Below are 14079 nucleotides of genomic sequence, written 5' to 3'. Positions count from 1 at the left end.
TGTGCTAATCCATTTATTTACATTGCTATTGCTGCAATTCCTTGTTTCTTTTTAGGAAAATGGAATCAAGTTAGTGAATCAGTCAAATGGAGAGTAATGATACTCCTGTAGTCTTTGCTTGTTTGTTGAACTGCCACTGCTGAGAGCATCTGCTTTTAAATTCAGGTAACTCTAATGATGGTTGAAAAGGGCAGTCTTTAACTGCAGTTACTACCTACTTGTTCATAACTATAATAAAATACTGACTTTTCATAGAAAACCATGTGTTATTTTTTCGTTCTGCTCCAGAGTTAATGTTGATCCCCTTGCAAACATATTGTCACTACATAACGAGTGCACTGCATTCACAGAAAGATAGAGGTGAAGAATAGTTTCACCTGCATCTTCTTTTCTCTGTATTATAGCTGGCAATATGATGTCTGAACTCTTCCCCAGAAAAGGGAGAATAATGATTACAAGGAATTAGAACAAAAGGATTATTTTCATCCTTATTTTACAGAAAAACAGAATTTTTTGTTTTGTTGGGTCAGTGATAACCCTCTGTGTCATGATTGTATTCTGTTCCATGTCACTAGGAGTTATGCCTTAAAGAAGGTATAATTTGCTGTTCAGTTTGCATCCTACTCAGGTGCAATTGTGAATGCAATTTATATGCCTTTCTTTTTAAAATTCCTTCATTTTTAATTAATCCAGAAAAAAAGTGCAGTATCTAGGTGGCAGCAAATCTTCGTGTATCCTCAGCTGTAAGCAAACAGCAGCTAATTCAATTTCTCAATTCATCTTATTTTCTTTATTATACCATATATGTTGTGGTGTTGGTAGTTGTGACCACCCTGGTTCCTGAAATCTGTAGGTACAGGAGGTTTTTATAAGGACAGTATTTCAGTCTGAGTTTGAAGCTTACTTTTCTCAGGAGTTGGATGTTTGCCTTTTCATATTCCGTGGCTTTATCTTTTAACAGTTTAGATATAATGCTTCAGTGGACACAGTAAATTTCTTCTTTCTTGCCTAAACTACGTAATAGTAGTACAGTCAGGAATTTATGAAGTAAATAAGGAAAGGTAAAGGTTTGTTTTGACAGAGAAATCACACAGCAGAAGTAATTATTAGCGAATCAGTTTGTGTTACTTTTTTGTGTGACTTTATCATGCAGAGGTAGATTGTTGATGGCTTTTCTTGTTGTATAATCTAATACAATGTACATGGCACTCCTATTATTTTACTGAACAACCTTCCCTTTTAAGGAAATGAAAAATGTTTCTTCAAGAACGTATGGAGGCAAATACATAATATAGTATTTGTATACTGATACCACACTACACACACACTCTGTGTACAGAATTATGTCAGTAATTCCTCCATCCTCTTTCATAGCAATTTTATTTAACTTAACAAATTAAAAATGACATTTATGTCTCAGTGCCACTTTGGTGGAGAACTTGAAACCCCATCTATCTTTTTGGTCATTTTGATGCTGCTGTTAATCGTTCATTCTCAAAGAGATATTTCTCACTGTTCTCATTTTTGTTGAGTCCTTGTTCTTCTCAGAAGTGTGAGTTGTGTGCGAGGCACAAGCAAAATGTGGATGACTCACTACTTTTTAAATTTCATTATTTTGAGATTTTCAAGAGACTCAAAATTTAGGTATTTAAAAATATACAATTCAGGTGAATGATCCAAGATTCTTATTAAAAAGTTGGAGTATCTATAGTTATTATTTTTGTTAAAATGCTGCAAATTTTGCAGGAATTTGAGAGAGACAATGTTGAAGGAACAGATTCAGATCAAAGGCAGCAAACTATTAAAGACTTTCCCGGCTCTTTTAACCTGGGTAGAGCCTCGAATGGCAGTGAGGAAAGAGTCTCTGTCACCTTTAGTATCTTGAGGTGGGGTCAACTCTCACTTGAGCCGGGGGTTGGACCAGATGACCTCCAGAGGTCTCTTCCAACCTCAACCATTCTGTGATTCTATGATTCTCCTTAATGCTGAGTCCCCTACAAGAAGGAAGTATCTATTACTAAGCTGAGCTTACAGAATAAAGGATGAGGGTCTATAGTGGAATGCAATTCATGATCTTTAGGAACTGTAAAAAAATAAATAGCTGTTGAAATTGCTGCCTGACCTTGGATTTATATCTTTCTATTGCTTTTCCAGAAAAAACGTGGTGAACAATGAGTTATTTGGGAACCCTAAATGGTGTTAGAAGGTCAAGATTTCCCCATGTTTCACAGCTTGAGCAAACAAAATTGGGGAAAGGCAAGAAAAACCACTTCACAGCAGTTGAGAAACAGTTCTTTTTGTCTCAGCTACAGAGACATACTACAGTTGTTGGTAATGCAGCCTCTGAAGTTGAAGTGCTCTCTGAATTTTCCGTGCCCCTTAATTCTGTCAATGTAAGGTGTGGTGGTGATGTGGAAACCCTCCAGTTCTCAGCTGAATAGTTTCTAAATGAGTAATTCTGAGCTGTGTTCCGACTGTTCTGCAGTACAGTGGAACCACTTCATGCTGAGTTCGATGGGCAAATATTACCTGTAGACCTCGGGTTCACTTCTGATAGTTAAGAAGAACAACATACTGAGATGTTTGAACCTCTAGTTTTCATGTATAAACCCAACCACCCTCCCTCACTCTGTTCCAAAAAAAAATAGCAAAGAAACTAGAATCAGAGCAAGAGAAGAAGAAGGGAAAAAAAAAAAAAAAAAAAAAAAAGTGTAATCAAAGACCCAAGGTAACAAAAGGACTTAGCGATCAGGACCTTAAATTAAGGATTTCTTGCCAATTTCACAGAAACTAAAAAGGAAGGGCTATCAGGCAAAAAGAATTGGGAATATTGTCATATCAGAACAAAAATTTCCTCCTGCCATTAATAAGCAAAAGAATACAGCAGTGGATCCCATTGTCCAAAGGCAGAGATCTATAGTAATGGTTCCAGTAGCAAAGAAGATAATTAATTCTCCACTCATCCTTTCATTGTGAGCAATCACCCTACTTATCCGGTTCTTCTGATTGCGTCTGCCGTACCCTCCTTTGCCTTGCCATCAGTCTTGGCTGCAAACTGAATGTGAGCTAGTGGTTTCCTTTCAGAAGTCTGCCAGTACAGATGGATATTTCAGACAGTTGGGACTGTTTTATGAGTGTGTAGCTTGGCTTCAGATGCCTTTTCCAACCAAAACCTAAGTATCTCTGATGCATTTCATCTCCACCACCAGGAAAAGCAAGAACCAGTGAGCCCAGAGCCAGAACTTCTTTTCCTGAGAAGAGAAATTCCTCAACTGAGTTCACCTTCGCTGCGCACTGTTTAGTGGTTCCCAAAATATCACTCATTATTTGGTAATAAGCCTTTTTCTAGCAGTGCTCTGCTTTCTAACATGAAATGGGCAGGGTTGGTGAATTGACACAGATACCAAGTTCCTTAGTGGAACATTACTCATATTTCATAGAATCTTAGAAATTACAGATGGAAAAGACCTTTTAAGGTCATTTGTTTCTATGGCAGTTTATTCATTGCTATATATATATATTTGCTGTAATACTTTTTCCAGGGTTTTGTCTAGTCCAGTCTTAAATGACTCAAGGGACACCTCTCCCCTGAGAATATATTCCAATGTTTTAACAGTCCTTAAGTCTTCTTCCCATATATTTGCCTTGAATTTGATTTTTTCTGCCCTGTTATCCAAAGCTGAAGTTGTTGTCTGCTCTTTCTGTTCCTTGCTACATATTTGCTTCTGTTGAAACACTTCTAAATATTTTTCATGCTCCTTTAGGCAATTTTTGTCTAAAACTTGTATTGTCTGCTTGTGTTTTCATCTTTCCTGCTCTGAAATTTTGCTCTTGTTTTTCTGTTAGGTTTTATTGATTTGTTTTATATTTCTTCCATGCATTTAAGGGCTGCTCTAACTTTGTTGCACCCTGACTTTCACTAATACAGGGTAAGACTGTCACCTGCTGCTCACGACATGATTCTCAGCATCATAAAGTCACGTTAGCACACTTGTCACTGCAGTTTGTCACAGGCATATGCCTTCTTACTTTCAGTTTCAAGCACACTGAATGCGTGTCTCCTGGTGTTTTAGTGTGTTTTCCTCTTTTTATAGTATGATTATGAAGTCAGTCTGATCTTCTGCAGTAAGGTAATATGTGCTCCCATTTATTGATAGAAAAGGTACCTCCCTTCAACTCCCTGCCTTTCTGTGTGAGACTGACAAGGAGTGGATGACTTGACTTTTTGCTTTCTGAACCACGTATTGCTTTCTTCACCCTGAATGGAGACCAGTACAGGTGAATCCATTGTGTTACTGAAAATTCTTGCCTTTTCCCTTTCATATACTCTAACAAAAAGTCCCTGAAAATTCATTTTTAAGCAAGTAGGAGATCCTTGGAGGAAAACAAAATACTGATCTTCTTCAAAGAAATCCTTTAAGTCCTTAAAAAATATATGCAGATTTTTTGTGTTCTTTTAAATAACTGAGACTTTCAAAATAGTAGTTTGGAAATATTACGGTCCTTAAAGGATTAATATTCTTGCTTTCTGTTATTGATGAGAATAAACCAACTTATTTTCTCTGTAAGGACCAAACCATGAAGGATTAATATTCTTGCTTTCTGTTATTAATGAGAATAAACCAACTTATTTTCTGTGTAAGGACCAAGCCATGTCTGAATGCCTAAAGGTCTCTCACACATTTTTTTTCTGCATGATTCCTGGCCACAGGCTGTGCTGATTTACATTAGAACATTGGCAGACAATGTTGGCCATGAGTTTCTGAGCAAGTCCAAAGCAGGATTTGATGTTCCCTCCATCAGCATAAGCAACAAAGCACAAGCAACCCAGGAGGTTGCTGGACTGCACTGATGAGGTGGGTTCAATCCTCCCTTGAGCAGGGGTGTTGGACCAGATGACCTCAAGAGGACATCTTCCTGACACAAGTGATCAAGAAACTTTTCCTGTGAGGGTGGAAATGCTGGAACAGGTTGCTTAGTGGAGTCTGTGGTGTCTCCATCCTTGGAGATACTCAAAACATCTCTGGACATGGGCTGGAGCAACTTGCTCCAGTTGAACCTGCTCTGAGCAGAGGGTTGGAGTAGGTGAGCTCCAGAGGTCCCTTCCAACCCCAGCTATTCTGTGATTCTGGACTCATGACAGAAATAAGAGAGCTGAAGCAGCTGCCCTCTTAAATATGGGCTATGACTGAAACAGGAAAATACAGTGCCTAATGAGGGTTAATATGTGAATGTCAGATTTCATAAAGTTACTAACCAACATTCCAGTTTTAATTGTATTGTTTAAATAAAATTAAATTTCCAACTCAAAGGAAAAATAGTTCCAGCACAGTTCTGTAAAGTACGTTATTTACCCAACAGTTACAATTGGTGCTGGTCTTTTCTACTATACATTTTGGTGTAAAAATAGGAGTTTTAGGAATAGTAAATGTTTTTAAGTCTGTACTGTTGCCTAGTGGGCAGTAATATTTCACTGTTACATCCAAAATCAGTGTGTCAGATGAGATTGCTTTTTCCAAAATAAAATCTGGCATTTTGGTAAGTAATAAAGTTTTGATCCTACAAGATGATGAGAAATTCCTAAAAGTACTCATCACCTTGGTAGCCTATTCTGTGAAATGAGGTCTGAGCTCAGGTGCCTGTAGTGTTATAAAATGGAGCCCCATTTTATAACCCCCATCAGAGCCCCATCAGAGAACCCCAACTGATTTCAGTACTCAATGACATGCAGTGTGTATGAGTAATGTCTGAGGAATTAATCAAATTTTTCCCACTATGGGAGGAAGAGGATGTATTGGGCAATGGTGGCATTTCTACAAATAGGAGTTTAGTCAGAGCACAACATTTCAGATAAAAGAGCGGAAAGGAATGCAGAGTTGGAGCAGCCTAAGAGTAAATTACCTTTTCATGTTTCCTTCCACCTTTGTCTGTTTGTGATCTGTGCGTAGCACCAGGCATTGTCCTTAAACCACACCAAGGAGAACATAGCGTCATCTCAAGGGCTCATTAAGGTTTCGGTGTGGCTTTGTAGGCAGGAAGCACAGTAAGAACAGTGTGGTCGGCACCTTCCCTGAGAAACCAACCAAACCCTCCTGGAGCATGCTCAGCTGGGGAATAAGTCTTTATTTGACTCTTGTGGTTGGCAATCAGAAGAATGTCAAACATTCTGTCAAACAAAGCGAGGACATCTTTGGGGAATATGGATTTAACTAGGACATATACAAAAAGAGAGAGAGAGATTGTACTTGCCAAATCACTCAGTAGTGAAAACCTTCAAGAATCTGGAGTTGCGTAACACCTTTTATAACATAATGCCTGGACCGGAAAAAAAAGAACCTAAAATAAAAGTAACTGTTGTGATTTTTGTTTTGTGCCAATGGATTTATGGCATCAGAGCCTTCGACATAACATCTGTGTGTGCTGCCATTTGCCCTTTTAGTATTTTTCCAGCACTCCATAGGAAGAAGCACTTTGCAATTACTGGAAATGGCAAATGGCTTCTGTATCATTTCTTTATTTTTGGAAAGGATGTAAAACTGGAAATGTCCAGCTCATTGCCTAAAATGCATTCAGAGAATTTGCCTTGTTCATGCAAACGTAGAGGGACTCCAGGTTTTCTGAAAGGTGAAGCAAGAACAGACAGTATATATCTATTTTCCTGGTAGAGCTTCACGCCATGTTCTTTCACTGGGTCTACATACGAGCATCGGGGGAGCACAGTAGGTTTGCCAGGAGCTCAAGGAATTTTTGTCCCACTATGTGTTACTCTCCCTAAGATTACTTTACCAGGATGTAAAATGTCTGTGGAGTACGTGTGCTCAGCAGTAGGTTGTTATCTGTATCCACCTTTTTTTAATAATAAGATCATAGAATGGTTTGAGTTGGAAGGGACCTTAAAGATCATCGAGTTCCAACCCCCTGCCCCGGGCAGGGACACCTCCCACCAGACCAGGTTGCTCAGAGCCCCATCCAGCCTGGCCTTGAACACCTCCAGGGATGGGGCAGCCACAGCTTCTCTGGGCCACCTGTTCCAGTGTCTCACCACCCTCACAGTAAAGAATTTCTTCCTACTATCTAACCTAAACTCCCCTCTTTCAGTTTAAAACTATTACCCCTCATCCTGTCGAGACAGCTATCCTACTTCTCAATGTAAGCTCTTGTCTTCTTCCAATTTAATGTTTGATGTTAGCTTTCAGGAAGATAATTTATTTTGCTAAAATCGTCAGGTTACAGTGGTTTGGACTGCTAAAAATCTGAGGTTTCTGAGAGGAATTGTATATATTTGTATATGGCATAACAGCAGAAGACTGTGGGATTGCATTGTGAAGTCTGGGCGTCCTTCTGACACTGAATTGTTGTGCAGAAAAGATATATGCCTAGTAGAAAACCTGTTGTAATCAGGCTGTGAAAATAAGTTTTACCAAAACAGTCACCTTAAAGCCACTGGTGATCAGTGTTTATTTTTTAAGGCCCTTTGTTTATTTGACCTCTTGTGTATGGTAATATAAATAGGAAATAGTGGAATGTACAGCCCTTATTGTGCCGAGAAGTGCTTTCTCTGCGAGTTCAGCTATTCTGCGTAAATTCAGTTTTCTGCAATGCATGGAGATCAGATAGGAATGTGCAAATATTTAGAGAAAGTACTGTATAGTATGTTTATAATGAGACATATTTTCTTCCTGTCCCATTTTTCTGCCATGACGGATGATTTCCCCCTTCCTAAGTATTCTAACTGTATGGGTTTACGTGTACAATAAATTTTCCTGGAACAGTAACCATCTGCTGACATGGAAATTGCAATAAATGTCCTGACAGTGTTTTGAGAAACACAAGTTCCCCTTAAGGAGGGAACCTACACCTGCAAAAATACCCCACTTAACCAGAAAACACCCTACATCAATCTTTGATGTCAGCACTTTCCTCAGCTTGATGGGAATTTCCTTGTGCCTTGAGAATTCAAAACACTTTGCATCCCGGGCTTGGTTCTTCCTGGAATGGGTGTAGACCCAAAATCCTTTAGACTTTCCAGAAAGCAATAACGTTACAAAAACAGGTGCCAGGTGAGCTGTGTATGAATTGTACCATAGTTGACTTTATTTTCATTTATAGATCTTTTCAGATGAAACACTGCTGAGGAGAAGTGTTTGGAACAACAGTGAATCAAGGGTCCTAATTTAATGTACATGCCTAAACATAGGGATATAGTTCTGTTTGAGGCTCTGGGGTACCCAAGGCATCTAATGAAGCTGTGAGATTTGATACAGTACCTATAGGAGACTCAAGCCCTTCTGAAGCAGCAACTGAGGACGGATAGGATGCTGTAACCTGTAGTGCTGCATTCTTAAGTGTTAAGAGCTCTGTTTTTGCAGAACTGGATCAAAATGGGCCTAGGAAGAAACACATTATTCTCTAGGAAACAAGAGACAATAGTGTGCAATCTCAAACAAAACAAAGATGTGGACTGTGGTTACGTTGAAGTGCAGTTAAGTGACATGAGTACTTGGCTGAAAAACATTTTGCTGGCAAATTTAGTGTCATTGAACCCCTTTCCCTGAGCAGGAGAGATGAAAATACTAGCGAGTAGCTAGCTGAAAGACATCTCAGCTGAAATTCAGTACTAGCAAAAAGCAAGGGGGAATCTGATTGTATTTTAAACTATACAGCAGTCAACAATATTAAACTCTATATCACATTAAAAGTGCTGTTATGTTCAGCAAGAACTCAGCATTACTTATGCCACTATACAAACTTGCTCTCAGTCCTCTTTATTTATATTGACCTGCTGGGCATCCTATTATTTTTTCCCTTAGATTCCTAGGAACGTGGGTGATTCATTTCCATTCTGTCTTTTCTGAATTGTGGCCATCCACGTTTCCTTGCATACATCCTTTAACTTTTTTCTAGAGAAAAAGAGAAATGTTTCTTTTCTTATGGTATCAAAGACTACGAGGGAGAAAGGTGCCAAAATGCTTTTCAACTGGAAAAGTCTTCAGTGTGATATGTCTGTGTTCTGTTATTATTCATCTTTCACACACTGAAAAAGGAAATTAAGTTAATGGAAAGTATGTGATATGACAGCAGTTGTTGCTATAATAATATAGTACATACAAAGAATGTTGCTGAGGAAATTATTCCATACTATTTTTGAAAGGATTGTCAGTGCAATACCTTTTTTTCAAAAGCAAAGGCCAATGATGGTGTATCTCTTTCTTGAAAAAAAAAATAAGAAAAGACTTTTTACAGTAGTTATTTGAAACTTTCTCTTGGTTCTGAATTCATTTTGGTACGAATTCAACAGGAAGAATAAACTCATCTCACCTCCAAAAATCTAGCATTCTATTTAAGTTCTGACCTCACAGCCAAGTTTAAATGCTTACTCCTTTTAGTAGTTGTTTATATGAATTATTAACCAGTTATTTATGTAATATACAATTAAATCACAAGGGCACTGCTACTTTTTAGTGGATTAAAAAATTACCCTGGTAAAGGAAGCCAGTTTAACACCATTTCCCACTTATATTATTAAGATATTTCAAGTGATTTAATGACCAACTTGAACCTCATCTTGATCCCCATCAGGGTTATAAATTGCATTTTATATCCTGATCCTTCAAACTGAGAGGCAGTCACATATATGTGAATATCACCACTTGAAATTCAGGGCAGTATCAAATCTGCCCTTGTGTATGAGCTTGCAGGACCTGATGTGCTGAAATCACACAAATGAAATGAAAGTGATGTTGAAACAGGACTGAAATCCTAAATCAATTGCAGTGTGTTGCTCTGTGCTGGCTGCTTTTCCCCATGAACTCCTGAAGTTCAACTTTCTTCCATTGAAAAAGTTTTTGCTCTAACACCATTTATTTCTTCCTAAAAAAACGTTACTTAGGCTGAGCTCCTTCGTATAGAGTATTTTAAAAGCTGAAGGTGAAAGGCATTGGATATGTATCTATCTGCATCTTTTATTACCTCTCTTTCTCTCCACTCCCCCCCCATATATATATATATACACACACACACACAAAAATCTTTGTGTGGGCATACTCCCTATTTCTTCTTGTTTATTCAAAAACTTTTCTCATTAAAAGTGAACATTTGGTCAATTTGGTCATTCATTTTTTTGATTGATTTTAATGTAGGAAGTCTCCAACATCCAATTGCTCTAAAGAAGACCAGATGAAAGATGTTCTAGAATTAGGTAAGTGAAGTCACGCTTCAGCTTGGCTTTTGCCATCATATTCTTCAGAGCAGCTTTAACCAAATAAGTGAATCGCTTCTTTTGTAACTCTTAGTTGATTCAAAGTAATTGCATTTGCTATTAGCTTCTTGGGTAAGACTGTGTAAAGAAGGCATGAAGAAGTAATCAAGTAAAGGGTGACTGGTGTATTATTTATCTGTCCTGTCTGGCTAAAACTATATTATCTTTTTTAGAAAGACGGATAACAAGAAAGTGTTAGTTGTCATATTGATAAGCCCCTGGCACTAAGCCTGCTGGGGGAAGCAATATTTTTTTTCATCCAACAGATTATATGATTATTTTTTTCCTTTCAGTTGATGTTGAGGATGAAGAAAGAGCTGGAGAAGTTAGTAAGAACCCGGATCTTTCAACACTGTATATGCTTCAAGTAGTATCAAAGGCAATTGATATTTCTCTTGCAAAAGTAAGACTAACTATGATGGTAAATTCCAACAGATGTCTGAGAATGTTATTTCAATTAAGTTAGCCAAAGCTGCAATGGATTCCTCTGTGTTGCATGTTTCTGTGGGATTTAACACGTGCTGTATTAATTCCTGAGTATATTCCTTATTCACTATTCAAGTGATAAAGTGATAATGTAGGGATGCCTGTTCAAAATTCAGAAAAACACAAGAAAAGCATTCCAGAATGCACTTGAAGAGCAGATAACAGCTTTAATTAATGAAGCTTGTATTATTTTATTAACGGCTCCAGTCAGTTATCCATGTGCTTGTTCTCCAGTTCTTTAAATTAACAGTGGTTCAGAACAAGTTTATTATTCCCCCATGACCGTTTCTCCCTTGAGTATCTTCCTTATTTTGAGCAGAAATGGAACCATTAAATACTTTTAATATTTTCCTTCCTGTTCTGACAGAAGGGGGAAAAAAAACAGAGAAAAGATAATGAGGGTGCCTTCCAATTTCATTTCTAGATCAAAGAGGTCCGAGTAACTGTGCAAACACTGAACAGTCTGTTCTTATTTACTCAGCTTTACTTTTAACTGCAGTTGAGCTATTCCTGAATAGAATCATAGAATCATAAAATTGCCCAGGCCGGAAGGGACCTCCAAGGGTCATCTAGTCCGACCCCGCCGCAGTCAGCAGGGACACCCCCAACTAGACCAGGTTGCCCAGGGCCTCGTCAAGCCTCTCCTTGAATATCTCCAGGGATGGGGCCTCAACCACCTCCCTGGGCAACCTGTTCCAGTGCTCCACCACCCTCACAGTGAAGAACCCTCTCCTCATCTCCAGTCTAAATCTGTTCCCCTCCAGCTTGAAGCCATTGCCCCTCGTCCTGTCACTGCAGGCCTTTCTAAACAGGCTCTCCCCAGCCTTCCTGTAGGCCCCCTCAGGTACTGGAAGCCTCCTCTTCTCCAGGCTGAACAACCCCAGCTCCCTCAGGCTGTCCTCGGAGCAGAGGTGCTCCATCCCCCTGATCATCCTTGTGGCCCTCCTCTGGACCCTCTCCATCAGGTCCATGTCCTTCTTATATTGAGGGCTCCAGACCTGCACACAAGGCTCCAGGTGAGGTCTCACCAGAGCAGAGTAAAGTGGCAGAATCACCTCTCTGGACCTGCTGGCAACGCTTCTTTTGATGCAGCCCAGGATGGGATTGGCCTTCTGGGCTGCAGCTGCACACTGCCTGCTCATGTCCAGCTTCTCATCCACCAGCACCCCCAAGTCCCTTTCCTCAGGGCTGCAGGTTGTCCAGGGTTAAGATCTGAATTTGGTATATGCTGATACGCCATCAGCCATAGGCAGTCAAACATTTGGGTAACTTTTACCTCATACCAGCAACTTTGACAGGCAAAACAGGCTGCCTTTTCTCCATACTGTGCCCAGCAGGGTCCTCTTCTCCCTGATGTAACCCTTAGTAGGTGTTGCTCTTCCAGCTGTTAATTTAAGGCAATATTCTGGAATGCTTTCATGGGAAACTCTGCCCCAGACGATCTGCATAAACGGTTTCCTACACTGAGCAAGCACACGGCATTATGAGTTGAAGGAATATTGCAGGAAAAGGAAAAAATTGCTCCTTTTCATTCGAGTGTTGCTATTTACAGACCGTATAAAAGAGAAAAGGGCGGTTATAGGGAGTTAGTCATTACCCTTCCACACTCCTCCTCTCTTTTCTACAAATTACTGCAAGAAAACATACCTGTGTTTTGGATTTGTTTTTAAAGTGAGAACTTTTTTCTTTCTCTTCTTTTATAGGAATTAAAAAATCTTTTGTTTGGCTCCAGTCTTTGTTGCTTCAGTGAAGAATGGAAAATACAGAGTTTTACTTTTAATAACACACCTCAGTTAAAATATGGCATTGTGCAAAAAAAGGTACTGTAAATGACTTCCTTGAAAAAACCTGATCTTTGCTTTTTACTCTGAGTTTACAAAGGCTGTGTGTTTCAGTAGTAAAAAAAAAAAAAAAAAAAAGTCTTCTAAAGACTCTTCTTTTTCTTTCACTCCTCTGGTTACCACTGGATGATGTCACAAGTCTTGTTAGGGGACTTGTGATGGATGGAATATTTCTGAGGAAAGCTTAAAGTAGCTACAGAAAGTGCACATATGTGTGTGTGACAAGGAGTTATTTGCAGGGTGGAAGACAAATGTCGTCAGCTGAAAGCTCGTGGTGGTAAAAGAATAAAAGGAGATAAATCAAGAGTGGAGTTTGAGAGAAAAAGGATACGTAGGGGCAATATTTAATAAGTTTAAGATGGAGTTTGATCTTTTGAGCTGTCTCACAGTGGGGGGATGTTGCAAGAATTGCCTGCAGTGCCTGGGAAATCACAAAGAAACTTTTGCCTCTGAAAGGTATGAGGGTCCCATGCTGAGGCTCATTCCTAAAATAAAAAGGGAACAAATGCCTCTGCAGTGTCACCACTTCTTTTGCAGAAGTGGACCATCCTTCTGCTCTGTATGTCAGATGCAGGTGGTCAGCCTGGTTTCTCAGCTGGCTGATGCATAGACTCAGACCAGGGACCACACACAGAGTGCAGGATGTGTAGCTGCCTCCAATATCAAGCAGGTCCATCGTAAAAATGCATCCTCCTCAGCTGCAGCTTAATTCTCTTGATTCTACATATACTTCTGTGATATCTATGCACAGGTCTCTTCTCTTAAGAGCAGGGATCTGAGGACTTCAGTAAAGACTAAGGAAGGAGTAGACTCTTTACAAAACACTTATCTGGCTTCTGCACTGATGCAGAAAGTCTTTATCTGACCTGAGAGAAGTAGACCATTATGTACCATACAGAAATGGGAGGAAGAGAGGCTTTGGGGCAAGGACAATGGCTAATAAACATTAACTTACCTTGTCTAGTTAAATATTACATTAGGCTGATAATCTCAGAAGAAAGCTGCTTCTGTTTAAATAAAATCTAGCAGAAAAAAAGATATTAAACATTAATTTAAACTCCAAAAGGAATCGTGGCAGTAATGTTTACTGGTCCACAGTAAAAGTTACTTTGGTGTTTCCAGATCCTGCTGCTAGAGAAAGGATGTTTCATCACTTCTAGTGACTCGCCAGCCATTAAATTCCCTGCTGTAAATTCCTCAACAGGAACACCAGGGTGTTCTGCTTAGATGTGTTTCTTTCAGATAGTTAATATATTCGTCCTCATTTCCAAAAATCAGTTCAGCTGAACAATTGTTTAATTCTCTCCTTCATTAAGTTTCTGTGGTGCTGTAAGAAGATATTTAGAATGGTTCCTATAATTTTTTTTGGCTGGGAGGCTTTCCCTGGTAGATTGAAATAAACCTTGCTTTTTTCCTTAATGTATTTCAGACAATTCACTCATTAGTTATGTAGGTAATTATAGAGAGGTCATGTGTGCATAATATCGATGAGAA

The 14079-nt window shown here is 39.1% G+C and overlaps 1 protein-coding gene across 3 annotated transcripts in view; it reads left to right on the top strand.

The window, feature by feature from the left end:
• The window catches only part of FAM188B (family with sequence similarity 188 member B), a 73193-nt gene that overhangs the window by 12533 nt on the left and 46581 nt on the right, over nucleotides 1-14079 (top strand). For all 3 annotated transcript variants that reach the window (XM_014945183.1, XM_014945184.1, XM_014945185.1), the window contains exons 6-8: nucleotides 10140-10198; nucleotides 10552-10661; nucleotides 12448-12564. In XM_014945183.1, coding sequence (XP_014800669.1) covers nucleotides 10140-10198; nucleotides 10552-10661; nucleotides 12448-12564 — 286 coding nt within the window. The remainder of the gene's footprint in view (nucleotides 1-10139; nucleotides 10199-10551; nucleotides 10662-12447; nucleotides 12565-14079) is intronic.

The sequence above is a fragment of the Calidris pugnax genome, unplaced genomic scaffold, assembly GCF_001431845.1.
Source record: "Calidris pugnax isolate Ruff unplaced genomic scaffold, ASM143184v1 scaffold54, whole genome shotgun sequence".
In the NCBI taxonomy this organism is placed as follows: Eukaryota; Metazoa; Chordata; class Aves; order Charadriiformes; family Scolopacidae; genus Calidris; species Calidris pugnax.
This window is presented reverse-complemented; position numbering and strand designations above follow the sequence as displayed.